Source organism: Quercus lobata, chromosome 8, assembly GCF_001633185.2.
Source record: "Quercus lobata isolate SW786 chromosome 8, ValleyOak3.0 Primary Assembly, whole genome shotgun sequence".
Lineage (NCBI taxonomy): Eukaryota > Viridiplantae > Streptophyta > Magnoliopsida > Fagales > Fagaceae > Quercus > Quercus lobata.
Window position 1 is genome coordinate 17,460,992 of NC_044911.1, and position 25,188 is coordinate 17,486,179.

General features: G+C 34.7%; 2 protein-coding genes across 6 annotated transcripts; both read right to left on the minus strand.

The window, feature by feature from the left end:
* Window positions 1–2,831: 2,831 nt before the first annotated feature.
* On the minus strand, window positions 2,832–8,390 carry LOC115955946 (armadillo repeat-containing protein 7). Of its 5 annotated transcripts, none has more exons than XR_004084233.1 (8): window positions 8,179–8,390; window positions 6,572–6,627; window positions 5,673–5,784; window positions 5,539–5,544; window positions 3,856–3,929; window positions 3,650–3,754; window positions 3,425–3,507; window positions 2,832–3,263 (listed from the first exon to the last, which is right to left on the minus strand). XR_004084233.1 is itself a non-coding variant. In XM_031074365.1 (8 exons), exons 3-8 carry the CDS (start codon window positions 5,742–5,744, stop codon window positions 3,084–3,086), a joined length of 540 nt encoding a protein of 179 aa, XP_030930225.1. In that variant the 5' UTR covers window positions 5,745–5,784; window positions 6,572–6,627; window positions 8,179–8,381; the 3' UTR covers window positions 2,832–3,083. The 5 variants fall into 5 exon arrangements, 4 of the variants coding, with proteins under 4 accessions (XP_030930225.1, XP_030930226.1, XP_030930227.1 ...); XM_031074365.1 differs by having other exon boundaries at window positions 3,650–3,743; window positions 5,508–5,544; window positions 8,179–8,381; XM_031074366.1 differs by having other exon boundaries at window positions 3,650–3,743; window positions 5,508–5,544; window positions 6,572–7,583; window positions 8,179–8,381.
* An 11,558-nt stretch (window positions 8,391–19,948) lies between these two features.
* Window positions 19,949–21,255, minus strand: LOC115956519 (homoserine kinase-like). Its single transcript, XM_031074871.1, has 3 exons — window positions 20,881–21,255; window positions 20,529–20,623; window positions 19,949–19,991 (listed from the first exon to the last, which is right to left on the minus strand). Exons 1-3 carry the CDS (start codon window positions 21,253–21,255, stop codon window positions 19,949–19,951), a joined length of 513 nt encoding a protein of 170 aa, XP_030930731.1.
* Window positions 21,256–25,188: the final 3,933 nt, after the last annotated feature.

A 25,188-nucleotide genomic window follows, 5' to 3' on the forward strand; every position in this document is an offset into this window, starting at 1 on the left:
TTACAACATTGTGTGCAACAGACCTAGACAGAGTTAACCTAATAACTCCCAGTACTTGTCTATCAAGAAGAGCACATTCCTCAGCCTTCATAGTTTCAGGTTTTGTCCCCAAAAAAGGCAAATGCAATTTCCTCCCATAGAGATAATCTTCAATCTGTATCCTCCAATACGCAAAGTCTACGCCATCGAACTTTTCTATTCCAAACGTCTTTCCTACTTCCTCTGCCATTATTCCCACTCAAACCTAACCCTAGGCTCTGATACCAGTAGAAGGGAATAAACCCGAAATTTCCAACCTATGAGAAACAAGAGAAAAATAGAGAAAACACATGCCAAAGAAAACAATCATACGCACGAGAAAATATTTACGTAGTTCGGCAATTTGCTTACGTCAATGGAGTTGCAAGGATTTCACTATTATCAGGGAAAAATACAAAGTGCAGCTACAGTGTTTTCAGTCTCTTAAGAACGACAACCACAAAAAAACTTAATCACCAAAAAAACGATTTCTATATCCGACTTGGGCCAACAGGGACTAAGCCTCAGTAAATCTCCCATTAAAAACCACGCAACATTATTCGGATTAGGTTGGGTCGTCAACCAAATCAAACACAACTAGACTCCATAAAGCCCAACACATTTGAGGTATCACTTCCTTCTTTGTTGACTATTTTCAAGGTAAATGACTTATTTTTATTAGGCTAAGGCCAGGAGAGTTCGTAGGTTTGAAGGGAGACAACTAATTCATCAATCTTGACAGTATGAAGCAAGCGGCCCTAATGTTTTACTCGAGCGAGAATTGTGGTTTCCTTGAGTGAGCTTCCTATAACATACATCTTCAAGTAGCTTTAGAACTTGGGGCACGTTTAGTACACTGTAATGATTATTACATGGAAATAGGAATAAATATTACAAAGAATACATTAAGTTGAAATGTAATAAATATTACTATTTATTAGTTTGGTAATCATTTAGAAATAAAATTTTGAATATGCATCTACAATTTAGTAGAGTATAAAAAGAATGTGTAATTAAATCATTTTTAAGTCAAATTTCCTAAAATATACTTATTTTAGAGTGTTCAAATAGAGCTAATAATTAACAACAAGGAAAATTTATTTTCTTTTCTTTTGAAGATGTGGCAACTAATGGCTTTCTAGGAAATTTAAAAAAGTTATTACATAAGGTGAAGGAATAGATATTTAGTACTTTTGATAAGAAATAGTTATTCCTCATTTTGAAGAATAGCTATTTATAAGGAAAAATTATTCATTATAATAAAAACATAATCAAACAACCGAATAGTTATGTCATAGAAATATCTATTACATTACAGTGTCTATTACAGTCTACCAAACATGCCCTTGGTGTTTTCCTTACAAAGGACCAAGGGTACACACATATTTTAGATTATGTTGTCAACTGATATTTTCCAATTCAAAATTTTAACACAATTTTATATAGAGGGTTGAATTTAAGTCTTAAAAATACTCACTTTATATAGAAGAACTTCTTGGAATTAGAGTTTTCTTTCCAATGGGGCTGGGGAGCATTATAAGTTTGAACTTGAGCTTGATTAGTTAAAACTAGGGTGGTGCTTCTTTTATTGAAGGCATGGTTGCTTAGAGTTTATTTGGTTAGAATGATGGAAATGTGGGAGGGTAAAAAATAGTAGGAGGATGGAAAAGTGAAAGGATAAAAAAGATTTAGTTTTCCTTCAAAGTGTGTTTGGTTGGAGAGATGGAAAAGTTGAGGGATAGAAATCTTTTTTGTTTTGTTGTGGAGAAAAATGAGAGTATAAAAAATGAAGTTTATATAAATTTACTATTATGTCCTTAGACATGTTGTTTGATTGTTTCACGTGGTTGCTTGTGGCTGTGCAAACGAAACAAAAGAGAAGCAAGGCCAAGGAGAGAGATAGACTCATCAAATTGTGGAAATATGGTAATTGGACAAGCAACAAGCTTTTCATGCTTGTTTTCTCTCCAATTTGGAGAAATGAATTTTTTGTGGGCCTAGTTGGAAAATGCCCAAGCCCTACCAAAAAATTTCTTCCACCTCTTTCCTTACCAAATAACACCCACTTCTATTTTCTCTCATTTATTTTCCGTCCACCCTATTTCACCTCTAACCAAACATAGCCTTGGTTTCTTCTTCATATTTATATATTTTCAAATAAATGTATTAAGGTCTCCTGCAACATTGTAAATTTGTCTTCGTCTTTTTGCAAAAGTAAAAACTTGATCTTCTTTAAAGCTATATATCAATATCCCCTACCTCATCTTTCGCAAAAATAGATTGAAAAGCTGGGATTTTTTCTTGACTTTGAAATTTACAACTTCAGATTATTGTCGCTTGATGAAAAACGAGCTGCTGCTACTATCGCACAAGTGCACCGTGGAATGTTCAAATATCACATGAGGTAGCCATTATGGTTGGAATAAAAGCAATATCAGCTTTAAGTAATACAGATTGGATTTTGGCCTTCTAAGTTCAAACAGCTTTTCCCCAATATATTCCGTGATTGACTATGCTAATCTCTATGTAATTCATTGTCTTCATCTTGTAAAAGCATGTGAGAACGTTGTGCATAAACATCCTTTTTTTTTTTCGTGTTTTTTTTTTTTTTTTCAATTGATTTCGCTCAATTTTACATGTTATAATTGTGACGTTAGGGTCATTAGCTAGTGCTAGTTCCATGTGGGGATGTCTTGGATGAAGTTTTCGGTATACTTTGCATGAAGTGGCCACTCTAATTCTCAGTACTCAAATCCATGTGCTAGGGAATCATATAGGTGGATTTGTCTATATAAGTTTACGTATCTTTAATATAAATAAACTGGGATCTTGTTCCTCGTCTCCATTTAAATTTTTACTGCTATCCCTGTTCAATAACAACCTGAGCCTTTGTCCCAGACTTACATATTGGTGTAACCCAAAATATCACATAATTCCATCATAAAACCGTACGACAGAATTCCAATACAAGGATTTGAGTAATGATTAGAACAAACAAGGAACCAACACAAGCTCTAGCCAAGATAAGGAACGAATTGTAAATGAGCCACCTTGAGAAGCATGCTTTAGGCCTCACTTGCTCTGACATGTTTGTCCAAAAATGCCTTGGCCAGATTACTGAAGCTGACACTTACAGCTTCGGCTGCAGCATACCTGTTGATGATATCAACCACTTCTGGCTTTAAAATCTCTTCCTTATTAGATGCGTTACAGAGATAATAAAGAGCTCCAAGTGCGTAATTCACCTAAAATTGAAAGAAAAAGAATATAAAATTAGTGAATGATGGCTATCTGTAGTATATTCTTCCTTCACTCTGATGCTAGTGCTAAGAAGTTTGATGACCAAGAATCAAATAGTTGAATCAGAGTGAAAAACATTGATGACTTTACAAGTCTTGGTACTTACAGTGTTTCTAACTGGGCTTGATAAACATTGAATTGTAAGAGGAATCCCACCACTCTGAGTGACAATTGCAGCATTCGCTAAATCTGCAGGAAAAAAAATTTTAAAAAAAAAAAAAACTCCATAATGCACATGCCGGTGCCTAGCCATAACTATATCTTGTAATAGAAACAAAGTATTTTTAGGATTTCTTAGGATCTGCAAAGAGGGTTAAATTGCTATACTTACCAACGCAAGAATTGCAGATCCCACCAACCCCAAATTCCACAAGCCTTTCATTGGGTTCTGTCATGCAGTCAAGGAAAAGTTCCAAAACATTGAGCTGTTTAAGAACTGTAAGTAAATTTTTATGAGGTGAAAATGGTGATGAAAGTATTCTAGTTCCTTTATATCCATATAATTCAAAACTCCAAAAATAAGAAAAGCTTCTGTACCTGGCGCAGGAATTTATAATTGTACGGGTCATATGCAAAGTTTGCCAAATTAGCTGCAATTTTCTCTTTTGTTTCTGTAAATAATATAACAATTGGTTAATTACAAGTTTCAGAGTTGAGGATATGCCCATGAATGAATTAATTGTCATTTGAACAAATCTTAGTTAACTATAGCCTGTGCCTGAAACTGACAAAATCAGACAATAATTATTTTGAAAATATTGCTAAAAATTAATGAAAGGACTTAGTTTTAGCATAAACTTTGTATCACTTGCTTGTGCCCTGAGTTGCTTCAAAACTATGCTGAGAGAATTTCTTATAGTATGCGTTCTCAAGAGAAATAGGCTCTTGTATCATGACTTCCAACCTATGAATACAATGACTGAAGAAAAAGACCAATAACTAGAAAAGCAAAACATAATTGTTCAGAAATTTTTTTTAATAAACAAAATAATTCAAGCACCTCTGCAGGATTAGACACGACTTCACTTTCCTTCCTCTCTTATTGAGGCAAGAGATGCCATTTGCCAAAGACCATTGCTAAAAATTGCTCAGCAAGTTTGGTATACTCATAAGCACAAGTCAGTTGAGGCAAAAGTTTGTACAATAATGAGTAGCACAATACTTGCCATAGTAGTAATTGTTCAACGGTTAAAACAAGATACTCCATGAAATAGAAAATTTAGTTAGAAACAACATGGAGAAATCCTCATATTGTGAGAGACAAGAGTAGAGCATTAGAACTCATTGTTGCAATAGCCATTCAATTCAAGTTGGTGATAAAGGATATAAACAATCAACAGTCATCAACTTAACTCAGCAGTAAATATTACATCAGTAGCTCTGGTCATATCAGATCTATGGAATCCATAAAGCCCATTTACTAGACCGGTTATCTGCATGTAGAACTAGGCTTTAGAAGGTAGCAGTCAATCATTGTAGGCAGTACCTTGAAAATTGTATATACTTTTTTTTCTTTTTTTCTGATAAGTAACGAAAATTTTATTGATAAAAAAGGAAACACCCGTGTACATTAGGGGTGTACTCAGGGAAGAGTACAATCAATCTTTCAAATTACAATGCTCAAGCATATCTAGAAAATTAGGACAGGGAAAAGGTTTAAAAGCAAGACTCCAGTCCAGTAAAGTACAAAAAAAGAGAGACTAAATCTCAATAATAGACCATTCACATCCCTCAAAGCATCTAGCATTCTGTTCCCGCCTAAGACACCACGTAATGCAATGTGACACAGCCCTCCAAAAAGCTATATTTCCGTTTCTACCAAAGGTACCTTGCCAGGTTGCTAACAAATCAAGGACCCTGTGGCATAACCCAAATAAGACCAAACAAACTCCACACTATTGTCCATAACTCATACACTATGCAACATTGAAGAAGAAAATGGCCCACTGACTCCCCCCACTCAAGTGCAAAGTGCGTTCAACAAGTAAAAAGAAATAGCTTTTTGAGCTTATTTTGACGCACCCCACACCAAAAAGAGAAAACTTTTTTTCCCTAGTTTCAACAAATAAGCAAATCAGAAAAGCACATCTGAACACAAACCAAACAGCACAAACTGTTTTCCAAGGTTGCAAGAAGTCATCACAAACAAACGGAGCAGTAATCTAGAATATGATTATGATGTATAATACCTTCATCAGTAGAGTTTTGAAACTGACTCACCAATTCCTGCAACAAAATGGGGAGAATAGTTTAAGAATCATCATATTCAGATAACTTTGGTAAACCATATGTAACAGAACTGGTATAGAAAGACAGCATAAGAAAGTGAATTCTTAAAATAAAAGGTAGTGTACTTGAAGGTATTGCAGCCTTGGACTTCCATATTTTCCAGTTCGCTCTTCTTGTCTCCGATCATTGGTAAACATTTAATTTATGCTGATGGTTGTTGTTGATTACCGTTGAGACCTATCCCCCAAAACAAAACCTCAAATGATCAAATCATAATCCCAATTTGCGAAATAGGAACAACATTTTTGTTGTTGTTCATTGGGGATGGATGAAGCTGAAGCTGCAGACGCTGAGACTGAGGGACAAAGTAATGCCAATACCCACTTTGGGAATGGGGGAAATAATATGATTTTGCTTTTTCTTTGGGAGATAAGAAAATCATTTGATTTGGAAACAGCAAAAGCCTAGTTTTTTTTTAGGGGGAAAATTTTGGTTTATGATTGATCTCTGCTTCTCTCTACTAGTATTGATGGCACATACAAGGCACATGCTTAGGTCATGATTCATGAAAAAGTTATTAGTACATAAAGATAAATTTACTACAATGTCATATGCAATTTAATTTCAAAATTTACGTAGTATGAAGATTAATTGCTATCCAATAACATAGACCAAAAGTGATTCAGATAATCATTTTTTTTTTTTTTTGGGATAATTGAATCAGATAACCACTTTGGGGGGTTTGAAACTCACTCATATATCAACAATGACTAAATAAACATCCAAAAATGCATCTTTCTTGTTAAAGAAAATTATTTGTGGAATGCTCACTAACAACTACAGACAAGGAAAAAAAATACCTCAATAAAGTTTTTAAAGGATTAGCCCTCTAAATTTCTATATATAAATAAAAGTAAAAATTTAGTAGACAAAATCAGAAATGTAAAAATCTTGAGATTCAAAATGTAGTTTAGGCTAATAACAATCCAACTAAATTATAAAAATGGCATAAAGAAAAGGCTACCTTATATAAGCTCTTGCCCAATGATTTCTAAATTCAGTGTCATCAAGTCTCTGAATCTGAGAAGGAGACAACATATCAGCTGTCATTTAGACTGAAGCACATATGCAGCAAATTAAATGTTGTCTCACAACTCAGCAAGAAAGTATCTTATGAGACACTCTCTCCACATCAGCACAACATTTGGTGAGACCAACCAATTAAAATGGGACACATCTCACATTTCCAAAATACCATTTTACCCAAGAAAATTTCAATAGCCTGCCTCCTCCTTCTCTTTCATTCTGGAATCAAATTTCAGAAACTCTACATCTTTCTCCCTCAAATCAAATCTCAAAAACACTTCTTATAAAAAATTAAAAATTAAAAAAAAAAAATCTCAAAAACTCTCCATCTCTCTCTCATATTCCACTGCCAATATCTCAAACTCCACCAGGCAACCGCTCCAACACCGCGAGATGCATGTTCTTTGGCTAGATACATGTTCTCCCTTCATCAACCTCCATCCTCAAAAGGCCAAAAGACACACAAAGCTCTACCCATTTTACTGTCACCGTGTTTTCCACTCACTTAGGGATTCTAGTGGCCGGTAACAATTCTGGCGGTCTTTGTCTTCCCAAATCTTATAAATGAGAGTATTCTTGATGAAAATCTCATTGTCAGAGAATTATAATCTGAAAATCCTTATCTTATTTCCTTTCACTTAAAAAATAATAATATTTAGATAGCTGCTTACATGACAATCCAACTAATGATATGTTATGGGGCAAGTGTAAAAGTGAAAATAAAGAATTTAGGAGTCAGAAAAACAGGAAGAAGACCCATACAAATGATGTCTTTTATTGAATATATTCCGCGCTCAGCGAATGAATATATTCAGGTCAATTGTGCATGTCTAATCTTATTCAACCTGATACAGTGAACGATTCAATCTGCACCCGAAATTCATTTTGCAATTAAAATCCTCCAGTGGCTCATTCATCTAGCTTCAAATCCTACTGCAAGTCAGTCTCAACTAAATGATAGTCTGGCCCAAGGCCCCATATTAGTAAAATTAAGAAGATTATTTAATTTATAAGTGGTCAAACCACTAACAATACTTTACCCAGAAATTTAATTAAAAATAAAATGCAACAAACATGATCTTGCCCACAAGGTGCAGAGACAAAAAAGTTTTTCGAACCTACTTGAATTTGTGATCACTAGTATAATAGAGCATCTAAATGAACTCTCTAAACAAATATTGAAAGCTAACATAGTGCATTTGACAATCAACTTATAAACTAGGTAGCATGGACACAGACACAAGTACAGATACGGGTACGGCACAGTGACATGAGCAATAAGGCCGATATAACACCAGTATGACACGGGTACGGCACCCTAAATGCTGTAGAGTGAATGTAACCACACATAAAAATATTGAACATTCAATCAAGAAAAATATGATAAGCTACTACGATGAACAAAAAGATCAATAATTTTGGTTAAACTAAATATAGGGTTCTGTTATATTATTGGTTCACAATCACAAGGGAATTGGTTTCCAAAACTAAGCTAATATCCAAAAGAACACTGAAACTGAAAAATCCAAAGATTTTTGAACTTACCCAACCGAGAATTGCCCGGAGCAGGCCGAGTAGTGGCCGGAGACGCCGAGAAAACCTCTTTGGAGCCGCCGCCCGAAAACGATTTCTTTCTGGGTTTAGGGAGTGGTCGAAGATAGCTCTCTCAGTCGGGATTTGGGGGTGAGTTTTCTCTTCTCTTTTGATTTGAGGGTGTCACCGTTTTTTTTTGTTTTTTAATTAACGTTTTTTTAGAAAATAAATAATAAAATAAAATTTTAAATTTAAATGAGGGGCACTTCCGAGGTTGCGGTCACTCACATTGATATGACAACAGTTTTGGGCCAAGAATACCTGTATCCAACTAAACTTAAAATCAAATATACAATGGTTTGAAATTTAGAAATTAAGCATCTCCAAATAAAATTATTATACAATCGATACAACAAGATCTAAAAAAAAAAAAAAAACTTATTGAAAATTTCCATAATTTTAGCTCTTGCACCAACTTTGAGATTGTTTTGGTTGAATCTGAAAGTTGAAACCACAAAAAAGAAAAATATAAGAAACATAAATTCAAAAAATAAAGTTGACAAAAAGCATTTTGAAAAAATATTTGTGGTAAGACAAGTTGGTGTTTAGTTTTATTTTAAAGGATATATTCAATAAGAGAATATATTAAAGACATCTTATCTCTGTGTATGCAGGCTAGGTTGGATTAGTTTGCCCATCTATCAATCAATTTATCTATTATACTATATATTATAAAAGTTGGATCCTCTAAACTGATAAACGCATACAATGATGATACATGTAAATTTCTCAAAGCATAACCCATTGACACGTATACAAACTCAAATTCTCTTCTCAATCACGTTATTCTTTTATCTTGTTATTCTTTGTATGTGATTGAATTTGACCTTTCAAATGTAAATCGTTATTCTCTCCTTTTTAGTTGAAGCGTTTCATATACCCATTGTTGCTTCCACCATCTTCTTAATTAAATGTGCATTCTCATAGTTTAGAAGGTGAGTGTAAAATGGGATATATTTTGGGAAGGGGGGGGGGGGGAGAGGACAGAGGGATAAGGTATGCATTCTCATATTTCAAGGGAGTAAGTGTAAAATGTGTCATAATTTAAAGGGTAAAGTGTAATTTTCCCAAATTTTCTTTACACCTAAGAAATTTTAAGTTCTTAGTTTTTGATGACATAAAAATTAAGTATTAAAAAATAGACAATTCTTTTGAAAAAACTTCTAATTTAAAATTTACAAAAACTTGTGGAATATAATCAATTAAAATTGATACAACTATACTGTTTATGAGAATAACACATCCATGGTTATTGAAACGACACTTGTTAGCCAAAAAGTCATGTAGGCAATCTTAGTTGCTGCTCATTGATATATTGTTCGTGCATGCGTACAATCCTATCCCCCTCTTCTTCCTCTCCCCATCACACACACATCTTGTGAACTACTTACCAAATATAAAATTGGAAAAAATACCTGAATTATGCGATAATGAAATCTCAATGCATGATCGAATCAGCTGTATAACAATCTTCAAAACAAGATGCAAAACTAGATTTAGATATTTCTAGGCATGCATCTATGCATGCTTGAGCATCATGAAACCTATTAATATTGGGCATCGTATGATGTTCGTGTTTCTCCTTGCACTCTACAAAACTATTAAACATACATGTCAAAAATTGAACAGAATGTTTGTTATCTTTATTTTGACAATTATGAAATTTGTGTAGAATGCAATCAACAAAATATTCTTGAACTTCATCATATGTGGAGGAATGAGGAAGCATGATTGGAAGTGAAGGGCGATGTGCAAAGGTAAGGGCAAAGTTATTAGCTTTAACTTCAACTAGAAAAAGGATAACCAACTCCACCATCACTATCATCATTTGTTTTCTCATAAATTTCGTAGGCATAGTCTTTTTCTTCTTCTTTTTTGGTTTCCTACCTTAGAAACTTGTATGCTTTATATACAATTAAATGGATACATAACCTTAAAATTTTATTAAAAAAGTGAACTTATTTGGTCAAAAGTATATTTGCTCACATATTTTGACTTTTTGAAATATGGACATTTTTAAGTTAAGATATTTACAATTTAAGTAGGGGTTTTATTAACGTGTATTCTTAGGGCATATATTAGTAAACTATTTTAGGAAATTTTTTATGAAAAAATGAAAAAGTTACCAACTTTTTTTTTACAGCTTTTTCGATTCTCCATAAATGTTTCCAAAAATAAATGATTAATATGTGCTCTAAGGGCATACATTAACTGGACTCATAAATAATGCCTTTTCACAAGGGTTATAAGGTTTAAACATGCACAGTATTTTGCCCAATATTGCTGGCAGAAAAATGTTATCAAAAAGCCATATTGAAGTTCATGGGGTTCAATTCATTTATCATAAGATAACTTGCAGGAAAAATATATTTACTTGAAATTTTTGACGACACCTAATTGAAAACCACTAGAATATATCAACTCGATGATGTTTTCTTTTTCTGCAACAATTTAGTGCTCAAGCAAGGTAAAAATGCCCCTTGGATAGAGTACAATAGATTACAATTTTTTTTTTTTTTTTTTTTTTTTTTTTTTTTTTTTTTTTTTTTTTTACTTCTTCTTGAGTAATGTTCCTTGGATTGCTTATGGCTATCAGAAGAGCTGGTAAATAATAAGTAATTTTTCTAAAATTGTTTTAGAACCTGCAGTATGGATTCAATAGTTACTGTGTGAAGATTTGCTCATAGAAAACACGTGTTCTTGAAATTATGATGACATTTTTTATTGGAAGTCACTAAAATAAATCATCACAATAATGTTGAAATATACAACTTAGGATGAAAGTGAATGCAACAATTCATTACTCAAGCAAGGCAAAATGCTTATTGGTAAAACATTTCTCTAAGCAAAGTTATCTTTAATCCAAAGGTTGTTTTAAATGGTGGTTTTTGATAGAGTGCAATCGATTATAAATTAATTTTTTTTTAAATAGTGATTTCCTTTTATTTGCTTATGAACTACCAAAAGAGTTAGTAGGTAATTATTAAGTAATTTTTATAAATTTTGTTACAACTTGTATGGGTTCAATTGTTGCTATGCGAAAGATTTGCATATAGAAAAAGAATCTGAATTTTGTAAGGAATGAGTGTAAAACCCATATTTTACATCATTCAATAAGAAATTATCGCATTAGCTTTTTACTTAAAACTCAATATATCATATTACACCTAATAACACCACATTAGCCTTTTATTTAAAACCTTAAATTTGGTATTTTATTGAGATGTTATCATGTGTGATCAGATATTTTTATGTTTTAATAATATTATGATATGGCATATCCTTATTGGAGGGTGTAAATCAAATTATTTACATCAAATCCTTATAAAATTTAATCTCATAGAAAAAATATGTGTTCTTGAAAATTATTATGATACCTTTAATTGGAAGCCACTAGAATAAATCAACCCATTGATGTTGAAATATATTGAAATATATGACTTCGGAAGAAAGTGAAGCAAAGATTCACAACTCAAGCAAGGAAAAATTATTTTTGGAAAAATATTTTTTTAAGCAAAGTTATCTTAACCGAAAAGTTGCTTTAAATGGTGACTTTTGATAGGGAACAATATATTATAAGTTTTTTTTTTTTTTTTTTTTTTTTGAGAAGGTACAATATATTATAAGTTAAGTTGCTTTTTTTTTTTATCTTCTTTTTTTCTTTTTCTTTTTTTAATGTCTCTTTATTTGCTTTTGACCTACCAAAAGAGTTGGTATTTTTTTTTTTAAAGAATACTAAGTATTTTTAACATACACACATGGAAAGGGGAGAATGTCTTAATGAAATTGACAGTGATGTATATCCAAAAAGGCCTAACTCTTGGATACACAGTACAGACTTTAAACTTCTCCCCGTGTGTGTGTTAAAAAAGAGTTAGTACTTAATTAATAAGTAAATCTTATAAAATTTTATTAAAATTTGTATGAGTTCAATTGTTACTATGTGAAGAATTGCTTAAAAAAAAAAAAAAAAAAAGCGTTCTTGATAATTACGATAACACTTTCAATTAGAAATTACTAGAATAAACCAACCCAATGATGTTGAATTAAATGACTTAGGATGAATGTAAATGCAACGACTTATTGCTCAAGCAAGGCAAAATGCCACTTAGTAAAACATTTCTCTAAGCAAAGTTATCTTTAATTGCAAACTTATTTTAAATAGTGATTTTTTTTAAATATAGAAATAGAATACAATAGATTATATAAGTTAAGTTTATTTTTTCTCTTTTTGGAGCAATTTCCTTTTGTTTGCTTATGAGGTACCAAAAGAGTTAGTATTGTATGGGTTTTGATGATGCACAAAATTATCAGTGAGTCGATTGTCTAAACATGTAATGACAATGGGGTACCTAAAGAATAAAAGGTGAAGAACCTATAGACAATACCGGTGGAGTGCCGGCCAAAAACCCTATGAAGGTTAAGTTAGTGATTGAATGATTCCCAATAACTCCAAAAGTATGAGATTTAGGAATTCTACGTAGGGGTGTCCACAGGTCGGTCCGGGTCGGGTTTGTGCCCAACCCGAGACCGACCCGCCGAACTCGGGTGGAGAACATTCTGACCCGCCGCCGACCGGCGAGAGAGTTGGATCGGAGGGGTCGATTTTGCGCTGGAAACACGGTCGATTCGATCGAAACCGTCCACGGTGGAAAATCCGGCCAAAATAGTTGATTTCAGGCCAAAATGATCTAGATCCGGCAGAGATCTCACCGGATCTGGTGAGATCTCGCTAGATCCGGTGAGATTTCCACCAGATCTGGCTGAGATCTCACTAGATTCGGTGACATCTCCCCAAATCCAACCCAAATCTCATGAAAATCTAAGGTATTCTGACCAAAAACTCGCCGGGAAATTCTTATTTCGCCAGATTTCGTCAAGGTTCCGGTCGGGTCGGTTGGGGCGGGTTTTAGAAGAGAGAACCCGCCATCCGACCCGCCGGACTCGGTTTCTGGGATTTGCAACCCGCCACCGACCACCAGAGCTCACGGATCGGTCGCGGGTGGGTCGATTCCGATCGAGTCTAGTCGGTTGGATCGGGTCCCGTTCTAGCTGGACACCCCTAATTCTACGTACCTTGGAAAATAGGAGGATTGATGCTTATATAGTGATATAGAGTTGACTAAGATCCCGTGAATATAGGCTCTTCCCTTATAGGGAGTATATGGAGTTAATGCTCCTAGATCTTCAAGCTTAACTTCCTATGTTTGGAGGATACGAATATGTAGAAGGATCTTTGGGTATGGTGTGCAAGTTTTTTCCATATGGAGTTACTAGAGTGGAAACCACACAAGAGTTTGGGAGCCAAGTGTAAAGGACCATTTGTCAAGTCCTACTCACTCTTTTACCATGGCATGTCGAAAGTGTAGATGTTGGGTAGGTTGCATTGCAAATCGTCAGGAATGCTACTTGACAATTGGGGGGTACGTGTCAACTCCATGGTTACGTGGTGACTCTCATGTCACATGTTAGGTGTTAGGAGGGTACCTGACAACCCCTAGGTACATGACAACTGTCAGGGTGGATTGTATTGTATGGTGTCAAGAAGGGTACCTGACAACCTCTTGGTATGTGACAACTGTCAAGGTGGATTGTATCGCATTGTGTTAGTAAGGGTACCCAACGACACCTTGGTACATGATGACTGTCAAGGTTGACTATATCGCATGGTGTCAGGTAGGGTACTTGACAACCCATAGGCACGTAACAACTCTTTGGAGACATGACGACTCTCATGTGTTAGGCTTTCCACATACACACAGGCATGGAATGGAAGATGTATTTTATATTTGCGGGACTATGTCCAAGGTTGTCTATTTACTTGGGCTGTTGAGTGACTAAGATGTCTATTAGTTGGTCATTTGATTGACCCTGTCAATTGAGTTCTTGGTGTTGGATGACTAGACCCTATTAGATGACTGAGGTTTAGTCAGACAACTAACTTGAGTTGATTTCTTTTTGGCCTTGTAGAAATATTCCTTATCAGGTTCAATTGTTGCTATGTGAATATGTGCTTATTGAAAAAATATGATTTCTTGAAAACTATGATGACATTTAAATTAGAGGCCACTATAAAATATAAACATAAAAAACTTGAGGATGTTGAAATATTTGACTTAAGATGAATGTAAATGCAACTAGTCATTGCTTGAGCAAGGCAAAATTCCTTTAGGTAAAAAAAAACCTTCTCGGAGCAAGGTTATCTTTAATTGCAAAGCTGCTTAAAATTGTGACTTGTTTTGTACCAACTCTAAGTTTTGGGATGATGAATTTCTTGTTTGTACTTTCTACCTATAGGAAGCAGAGACTATAAAGAGAATCCATGTTAGTGCTTTTTCTAATAAGGATGTATTAATTTGGCCTCTATCTCCAAATGGTAATTGTTTAGTTAGGAGTGCATATCGCATGCTAGCTTTAGAATCCTTCAATGTTAATCGATATTCCTCAAATTTGGATAGCTCTTTGAAGTTATGGAAAGGTGTATGGAAGATTTAGGTCCAAAATAAAATTCTTCATTTTATGTGGTAAGCTGTGAAGGATTCTCTTCCCACTAGATAGAATCTACTTAAACGCAATGTCCCCCTCGTGAGGTCTACTCGCTCTATGATGATCACTGAGAAACTTGTTGACATACCCTGTGGTTATGTGAATAGGCTCAATTGGTTTGGAAATCTAAACAGAATTTTCTCCACTCTACCAAAAGCATCATAGGACCTTTGCAGATCTTTTTAAAGTTGTACTTGTTAAAGGCTAGGAAGCACAAACACGGACACGAGTTCGTGTATGGACACAGTGACACCAGTAATTTCAAAAAAATTATAATATCAAATGGTCAGTATGACATCAATATGACACATATATGACATGGGTACATGGCATCCTAAATGTTTGTTTGGTTAGGGAGATAGAAAAGTGAGAGGATAGAAAATTGTGAGAGGATGGAAAAGTGGGAGGATGGAAAAGAATTAATTTTTCCCTTGCGAGGCCCAGGCAAAGGAAATTGGAAAAAAATTTCCAAAGACCAAGGGCAACAGGCCCAAAATCCTAACACACATACCCAAAATGTTAGTGGGCTCTCAGGATCCAAAAGAACAGGCAAGCTTGATTTCTCAGACAAAGATGAAAAAAGGCCCCACAAGAAGCTCCATGACACACCCCACACAGATGCAAACAACACTTTTGATAGACCGGCAATGGCTGCAAAGCATCACTGCCAAGAGTAATGAATTCACTATGTTGGAACTACCGGGGAATTAGGAACCCCGGATAGTTTTTGCACTCTGTGATTACGTGAGGCACTGGAATCCCAAAATTTTCTTCCTATTGGAGACAAAACTAAAAAAATAAACAAATGGAGAAAGTGAAATACAGACTGGGTTACTTAAATGGCCTGATAGTTTCTAGCAAAGGCCGAAGTGGAGGCCTTACACTACTGTGGTCCGGTGATACGAACCTCGAAATCAAGAGCTACTTGAATCATCACATTGATGCCATAATCACTGAACCAAAGGATGGTGTCACTTGGAGATACACTGGTTTTTATGGGTACCCAAAAAACCATCTCAGGGAAGAATCATGGAAACTCATCTCTTTTCTCAATAATCAATATTGTTTGCCTTGGTTTTGCTATGGTGACTTTAACGAAATCCTTTCCATGAATGAAAAAGCAAGAGGAGCCCATCACCCCCAAAGCAGAGGGCTTCCGTCAAGAGGTAAACAGTTGTGGCTTCCAAGATCTGGGATACTATGGCCTATACTTCACTTGGAGCAACATGAAAGAAGGAAGCCATAGAATATTGCTCTGCCTCAACAAAGCCTTCGCCACTTCTGAGTGGCTAGAACATTTTAGAGATCCAAAAGTTCACCATTTGGCCGAATCAACCTCTAAGCACTTCATCCTCACAATCACTGACTCTCCCCCCCCCCCCCCCCAAAAAAAAAATCTATAAGGGTAGACATTGTCGAAATTGTTGAATCGGCTTAGAGCTCAGGCACCCTCTCTACCAATCCTGAAGATATTACATCCAACCTTTAGAGATGTGCCATAGCTTTAACCAATTGGAATCAAAGCGTGGTGGGTAACATTCCAAAGAAAATCCAAGAGAAAAGAAAAACACTCAGCTCTCTTACTGCCCAAGACCACCAAGGAAACTTTGGGGCAGAAATCAACCAACTTAGAAGGGAGATCAACAATCTCCTAGACAATGAAGAAACCATGTGGCACCAATGCAACAAGGTTCACTAATACGGAGAGGGGGACCAAAATACCAAATTCTTCCATACTTGGGTGTCTGAAAGAAGGAAAACGAACACTATTATGGGGCTCTGGAATGATGATGGCCAGTGGTGTAAAGGCAAAGAAAATATTGCAGCCACTGCTGTGGCTTACTTTGAGAAAATCTACACCACCACCTACCCCACCAGAATTAATGAAGTTATTAGCTTTATCCTGAGACGTGTTATGGAAGACATTAACACAGAGCTCACTAAAACTTTCACTAGAGATGAGGTAATCAAAGCGTTGCAACAGATCCACCCAACAAAAGCCCTCAGACCCAACGATATGTCTATTGTCTTTTTCCATAGATACTAGAACATTGTAGGCCCTAATATTACAAATGTGGTTTTGAATGTGTTGAATTCTAATATGCCTATGACAAAGATCAACAAAACCAATATCTCCCTCATCCCAAAAACCAACCACCCCACCATAATTACAGAATTCCGCCCTATCAGCCTATGTAGTATTACTTATAAGCTCATCTCAAAAGTCTTGGCCAACAGACTCAAATTTGTCATGCTGAGCATCATTTCTGAGAACTAAAGTGTCTTCACCTCCGAGTGCCTAATTACTGACAATGTCTTAATGGCCTTTGAGTTCATGCATTATCTAAAACATAAAAATGTGGGGAAAGAAAACTTTATGTCAATTAAAATTGACATGAATAAGGCTATTGACAGGGTGGAATGGGATTTTATCAAAGGGGTTATGGTGAATTTGGGATTTAATAACAAGCTGATTGATCTTAGCATACACTGTGTCTCTTTTGTATCTTACTCATTGATCATAAATGGTGAGACTTTTGGAAACATCACTCCAACTAGGGGCATTAGGTAGGGCGATCCCCTCTCTCCGTATCTATTCTTGCTCTGTGCAGAAGGTTTGTAGGCTCTTATCCATGAAGCAACCCGAAATCAACAAATCTCTGGAATCTCCATTTGTCGAGGTTGCCCTAAAATCACCCACCTCTTCTTCGCTAATGACAACCTTCTCTTTTGCAAAGCTAAGGCCCATGAATGTCAGAAACTTGTCAACATTCTCAAAAATTATGAAGTATCTTCAGGGCAAAAAATTAATACTGACAAGCCTTCGGCGTTCTTCAGCCCAAATACCCCACAAGAAACAAAAGACTGCATCTTGAGCTTACTTGGCCCAATGCAGGACTCGAGGCACAACAAGTACCTAGGGCTTCCTTCCATCATTGGGAAATCAAAATCCCAAGTATTTGCAGAAATCAAGGAGTGGGTAGCAAAAAAACTTGTTGGATGGACGGGGAAGCTTCTTTGAATCGGGGGGAGGGAGGTTTTTATCAAGGCGGTTGCACAAGTAGTCCCAGCTTACACAATGAGTTGCTTCTAGCTCCCTAAGACATTGTGTACTGATTTGGAAAATATGATGTGTAACTTTTGGTGCGGTCAGAAAGACAAAGAGCACAAAATCGCTTAGGTTAGTTGGAAGAAAATGTGTAAGTCAAAATTCCATGGTAGAATGGGCTTCCGGGACCTTCAAGCCTTCAATTTAGCCATGTTGGCCAAACAAGGTTGGCAAATCCTCACTAACCCCAACTCTATTATGGCCCGAGTATTCAAAGCCAGGTATTTTCCTCATGACGATATTCTTAGCTCTGAAAAAGGTTGTAGCCCGTCCTACGCCTGGCAAAGCATTCATAATAGCCTTGAAGTGATCTAGATGGGGATAAGATGAAGGGTTGGGAATGGTCGTAAAATCCATATCTAGGAAGATAAGTAGCTAACAACGCCATCAACATTCAAAGTGATCTCCCCGCCATCTGATTTAGGTGACTTCCCAATGGTATCGTCCCTTATTGATAAGGACACTAAATGGTGGAAAGTTGATGTAGTCAACTTTCTCTTCTTACCCTTCGAAGCTAGTACAGTCCTATCAATCCCACTGAGCTATAACCTGCCTGAAGATAGCCTGATTTGGATTGGAAATAAAAGTGGGACCTTTATAGTTAAAAGTGCCTACCATATTGCTTCAAGCATTGTGAAGCCATCTGATGAAGGGGAATGCTCATCTAGCAACTCAAGTTCACAACTTTGGAAGAGGATTTGGCACCAAAAAGTCTCTCCAAAACTTAAAGTCTTTGCTTGGAGACTATGTGTAAATGGCCTCCCCACCATGCAAAACTTAAGTCACAGAGGCATTAACTGTTCCAGCATTTGTCCCATTTGTGACAAGGCAATTGAAACAACTGCCTATGCTCTTGTTCACTGTGATCATGCCAAGCTAACGTGGGCGCATTGGCGAGCCCCTTCCTTGGGTTTCTTTAAAATAAACGTTGATGGCGTCGCCTCTGATGATGGTACCAACTCCACCATTGGGGTGATTATTCGAGATAACCAAGGTAACCCCATCGCAGCTTCCAACAAGATCCTTCCGTCACCCTACACTGCAGAAATAACTAAAGCCGTTGCCTTTCCTCATAAAGTGTTGCTTGCCTCGAAAATGAGAATCTTTCATGCTATTTTTGAGTCTGATGCCCTCTCCATTGTCCAAGCTCTAAACCAAGGTGTGGTTGGTGGTGAGATTAGGCTCATCCTTCACGACATTAGAATCTTCTCAGCCTCATTCAGCTGGTGCTCCTTCCAACACCTGAAAAGGGATGGCAACAGAGTTGCTCATGAACTTGCAAAAGCTGCAAGACTCTCGGGTACTTCTCAAATTTGGAAGGGAGTTAATCCCAGCTGTGTAGAACATCTCCTTCGGGAGGATATATGACTGTTTCAGCTTTTTTAGTTTTGTCTCTCTGTTGTAATCCAATTTCAGTTTGTTGAATGAAAACTTATATATTTCCCCATAAAATAAAAAATTAAAAAAATTAAAACTTATTCACATTACTCCAATCCTCATTTTATTTTATTTTTTTAAGTTGGATTTTATATTATCTTCAGCAGTAGAATCAAGAGAAATTCCCTTGTTTTTATATGCAATTACAAAAAAAGATTCTTCCATGAAAAAACTATACAGTTGAAAAAGAAGACACACACACAAAAAGAAAGAACCAAAGGAACATATATGGCTCAATCTATTTTGGTTTAAAATTTTCAGTATTACTATTCGGCATGATTGAAAATTCTGGTCAACGGAAAATTTGTAGCCTGGTCAATAAAAAACAATGAGGTTTGGGTAGAAAATGTTGTCCGCTATTTTGGGCAGAAAACATTTTCCACCCTCAACTGAAGCTGCCTGAGTGTGAAACCAAGAAAAAAAAAATTCTTAAACCAAAAAATTGCATGTTGTGAATGAAAGTGTTAATTCATATAATAATTTAGAATTACAAAAAAAAAAAAAAAAAAAAAAAAAAAAAACTAATGATTTTCAGTATTACTATTCGGCATGATTGAAAATTCTGGTCAACGGAAAATTTGTAGCCTGGTCAATAAAAAACAATGAGGTTTGGGTAGAAAATGTTGTCCGCTAGTTTGGGCAGAAAACATTTTCCACCCTCAACTGAAGCTGCCTGAGTGTGAAACCAAGAAAAAAAAAAATCTTAATCCAAAAAATTGCATGTTGTGAATGAAAGTGTTAATTCATATAATAATTTAGAATTACAAAAAAAAAAAAAAAAAAAAAAAAAACTAATGATTTTCAGTTTAAAGTGAACCCAACAAGTTTTTTTTTTTTTTTTTTATAATTATTTTTGGCGAAACTATAACATTGGTCCCTCAAGTTTATCCTATGTGCATAATTGGTCCCTCAAGTTTGAAGTGAGCACAATTGGTCCCTTAAGTTTTAAAACTGAGTTGTATTAGTCATTTTATTAACTGCCGTTAGTAGTGTTGCTTACGTGGTTAACGGAACAATAATTTTTCATTTTTTTTTAATGATGTGGCATTTCTTTTATTAAAAAATTATTAAAAAAAAAATTACACGTTGCCAACAACTTTGCCCGTGGCCATTATTCTATTAAGCATTTCACACTTGTCAATGTTTTTCATTTTTCTTTTTTTGGGCCATTTTAATTACAACATCTAAAACAAAACAATTTCCCCCATACCAAATCTCTAATCCGTCGTTTATCCACAAAAAGAGAAGTTTCTGATCTGCCACTCTAACCCCACCGCCACCATCCTTCACATGAACCCCATTCGACTGCAAATTTGCAAGCGAATGCAAAATGAACATCCTAACTCAACTTCGCATTCTTACCAGGTTGACCCGCCTCAGTTGGCAAGGAGATTGTTGATCAGTGCTTGGACCATATCAGAAAGCTTGCCAACAACTGCACTGGCCTCCAAGAATTTCTGGTTTTTAATACCGATGGTGGACGCACTGGGCTTGGCTAAAGGCAAGCCTTTTTCTAGAGAGAGAGGAAGTCCCACCGGTCAAATTTCGAGCATTTTCAGAACCTTGATCGCGGCGATTCTAGCACAATTGGACAGAGGATCGCGGCTGATTTTTCCAGCGGCGTCGCCAGATATTTTCGTGATGGAGATCTTGCCGGGATGGACGGATAAGTCGATGGAGAGGGAGATGAAGTCTCCGAGACCGTCAACGGCGCAGCTGAGGAAGTCGAAGCCATGGCCAAGGTTAGCCACGGTGGCAGGAATGAAGGTTTTGACGGAGGCGAATATGGGTTCGGGTTCAAGTTCGGGTATGTGGGTGGGTCTGGAATTCGGAATAGACAGGTTGTAGCTGCAGGTGCAGCGTAATGAGTTGAGTTTGAGAGTGGGTGAGATACGATTCAATGTAGGAGGAGGAGGAGTTTGATACCAAAGAGCCATTGCTTTGCTTTATCTTTTTCTTTGATCCAACTTCGCATTTTGGAATTTTTTAATAAAAGAAATGCCACATCAGTAAAAAAAATAACAAATCATTGTTTTGTTAGCCACGTAAGCAACACTACTAACGGCAGTTAATAAAATGACTAATACAACTCAGTTTTAAAACTTGAAGAACTAATTGTGCTCACTTTAAACTTGAGGGACCAATTGTGCACATAAGGTAAACTTAAGGGACCAACATTGTAGTTTCGCCATTATTTTTGTGCACCCCACTCCCTAAAATGAAAACATTTTTCATAAAGTAGTTTGAGTAATGTTGTTTGGAAGTTTTTGATATATGTGTGGATGAAAAAATATACTCCCTCTGTCCCATTTTGTTTGTCCTATTTGAAAAGTCAAACTTTTTAAGGGAACATCATTTATTATTTTGTCTACCTTTTAAAAATTTACAAGTTTCCAAAACTACTCTTACATAGATTTATCAAAAAATTAAATTAATAAATTAATAGGGATATAATAGGAATATTAGTAAATTAATGACTTTTATTTTTAGAAACAGGACAATATTTTGAAACATCTCAAAATGAAATAGAGGACAAATAAAATGGGACGAATAGAGTATTAAAAAAGTATATAATATTGTTTAAAATACTCAAAAGTATGTTTAACTTACCTACCATACATCAAAGTAATCAAAAAAGCACATTGATATTTGGACGTGCAAAATTAATGTGCATTTCCAAAAAAAGAAAAAAATAATAAAGATGGGACCTGCGCTGCAACAGTGATACTCACTTCGGGAGAGGGGGAAGTGATCAGATTTTTCTTTTTGGGAAAATATCATTTGATTTGGCAACACAGAAAGCCTAGTTGTTTATTGCGCCAAAAAAAATGGTTTATTTTTTATTTTTTAAATGGAAAGATTAGGCTTAAATCGGTGCGTTTGAGAGACTAACGAGCAGCAAAAGGAAGGTAACAGATTATAGAAAGACTTAATTAACTTTTTTTTTTTTTTTTTTTTGATAAGGGGAAGGATTAAATTGACAAAAGCTAAATATTAAGGGCTAATTTGATAACTAGAATAAAAAGTGAGATCTAGCTTATTTTCTAAGTTATACATCATTAAAGTTTGATACGAATGGGTAAGAGTAAAAAATTTTCAATTCAATGTAGCACATTATTTTAATCCACTATGTTATAATGTCTAATTATTATTTACCTGCCACGTGTGAGGTTTGCATGAGTTAAAACTAAAAATTAAAATAATTATTTACCCTACAAACGTTAGGTTAGGTTGCATTAGTTGAAACTAAAAATTAAATTGTGATGTATTTGTTGAAAAAAAAAAATCAAATAGTACATTAATAGAAAGTAGGGTTCATACCTCGTACCAAAATATTTTATATAGAAGGAGACTGTAATTTTATTGAGAAAATTTAGCTATATCGGCTAAAGTTACAAGGCTAAGGTTACAAGTTGTAAGTTACAACTTGTAACCTTAGTTGATATAGTTGAATTTTCTTGCAATAGTGAGACATGTGGAGGAACATCCTCCATTTATATTGAAAACTCGCTAATATACCTAACATGTCTAATAATGTTATGAGCAACAGAATTAAATAATTGATTAATGAAATGATTATTAGTTTTTGATTATCTTGAAATTTTACAAATATTAAAAATATACAAAAATAATATAATCAAATAATGAGTTTATCAAAATTTTCATCTAATTAAAAAATATAATATTATTTATAGTTACACGAAATATATCTCAAATCCAATCCTAATTTTATATATCATTTTAAAAGTTGTGCTTTGTGATGTATTTTTATTCAAAACCTTTGTCCCTTAGTCAAAAACAGCACAAAGCACAATGGCCAATCATGCGGTTAATTTCCACTTTCCAAATACAGGGGCCTGTTTCCTAAGCAATTGGCTAATCTGTCCGTGGTTTTCTTTTCTTTTTTTAATGGTCTATTGATGTTGTGCACAAGGAGATCCGACGGAAGACAGCAGCCGGCAGATATAGCTAATCTGCTAATGTGGCAGCATCCTATACTCCTACTTTTCTACTAAAGAAACCTCAGTTGGGGCCTACTTTGGGTATAGGTGCTTTTGTTTTGGCATAGTTATGTTTTTGAATATTTGTCGAATGTGAAGTATTCATCCCATAAAAATAAAAATAATTTTTTTTTTTAAGCGAAGTATTTATGGTCTGGATTCCGATGTATACACGGAGACGTAAAAGAGGAAGTAAGAATATGATGGATGATGTGCAAAAACACATCATTAGGAGAATTGTGCAATCGTAAAATATCTATTAGGTTAAATAAAAAAATTATAAGACAATTGTAAGTCTAGTTATATTCTATATGATACCAAATGTTGGGCTGTTAAAAAACAACATATTCAAAAAATGAGTGTAGAAAATGAGAATGTTAAGATGGGTAAGTAAAAATAAATGGAAAGATAGAATTCAAAATAAAGAAATTTGCATAAAGATAGGGATAGCCCCTAGTGATGAAAAGATGAAAGAGAATCACTTGACATAGTTTGATCATGTTTTGAGGAAAGTGACTAATACAATGGTAATAAAGAGTAGGTTGATCCAAGTTGAGAAAACAAAAAAAGGTACAAGATGACAAAAAATACATGAATAAAAAGACATGTCAATTAATAAAGTAACAAAGCATATAACTTTAAATAGAATAGAATGAAGAAAAAGAATAAATGTAGTCAATTCTAACTAATTTATTGAAGATCCATAGTTTGACTCAAAAATTTTGGGATTAAAACTTTATTGTTGTTGTATTTCTATGTTTTGTTTCAATTTTGTACTTTGGGCTGACAAAAAAAAGTTATGTGCATCTTAATATCTTACAACAGATAAAATTATAATGGGAACTACCAAGATCAACACCCTCAATTTCTCACATCTCTATTTGCAGGGGTGTAGTAGGAATTTTAATTGGGGGTTGAGTTATAGTATTGATACAATAATTATAATTTCTAAACCAATGCTGTTATTAAGGTATTTGTTAACTTTTCTTTAAAAAAAATAAGAAGTGTTAAGGACCCGTAGGTACCTTAGTTGTGTCGAGATGGGAAAAAGATGAAATTTTGTTGAAAAATGGGTTGTAAATATGCTATTTTGGAGATGGTGAATCATTTTCCATTGGATTAACTATAAATATTTTGGACAATAGGCGACAACTATTATTTTATTTGCTGGACAAACTAGAAATTTTGTAACATACCTTTTTTTTTTTTTCTTTTGAGAAAAATTGTAACAAAACTTTTACCGTATTTAAAAAGTCGACACCGTTATTTCAATAAAGTTTAAATTAAGAAATATCGTTTTGAAAACTTGTATTACATTGTTTTCTTAAAATTTTGGATTTTATAAGCAAACCAACAATATGGGACAGAGGGACTTTTATAAATTTTATTACATAATATCTACAACTTGGTGTGACAATGAATGTGATTATTATAGTTTCAAACCAGTTTGGGCTATCTTATCCAACCCAACATGTGGTGATTTATAAAACTATCAATGTATATTATTTAAACAAGTCACATAATTTATTTAATAAGTCATATGACTAAAACTACATATAAATGAGTTTTTCAATTGCCACATAGTGGGTTGGAAGAAGATAACTCTAAACTGGTTTGGAGCCAAACTTTTTTCACAAATGAATATTTGAATTACATTTTCAATTCTTCTAGAACCACATCATTTTCTATAACTTTACCACAATTTGTTTGAGGTGATCGACTGTGAGTGATAATTAATCACTTTCACATGTATCCACCATTTTTTACCATTTTTTTTCATCGATCAAACTAGACCACATTAGAATTAAAAAATAAAAATAAAATAAGATTGTGACACAAATGTTGGGTCAATAAATTTTCTCATATGTT

Coding starts and splice junctions, on each gene's coding strand:
- LOC115955946 (XM_031074368.1), bottom strand. CDS start 5,744: ATGTTTACCAATGATCGGAGACAAGAAGAGCGAACTGGAAAATATGGA. Junction 5,545..5,672: donor CAAGGCTGCAATACCTTCAA/GTACACTACCTT, acceptor ATTTTGTTGCAG/GAATTGGTGAGTCAGTTTCA. Junction 3,508..3,649: donor GATCTGCAATTCTTGCGTTG/GTAAGTATAGCA, acceptor TTTTTCCTGCAG/ATTTAGCGAATGCTGCAATT.
- LOC115956519 (XM_031074871.1), bottom strand. CDS start 21,255: ATGGCTCTTTGGTATCAAACTCCTCCTCCTCCTACATTGAATCGTATC. Junction 20,624..20,880: donor CTAGAATCGCCGCGATCAAG/GTTCTGAAAATG, acceptor GCAAATTTGCAG/TCGAATGGGGTTCATGTGAA. Junction 19,992..20,528: donor AACGACGGATTAGAGATTTG/GTATGGGGGAAA, acceptor TTTCACACTCAG/GCAGCTTCAGTTGAGGGTGG.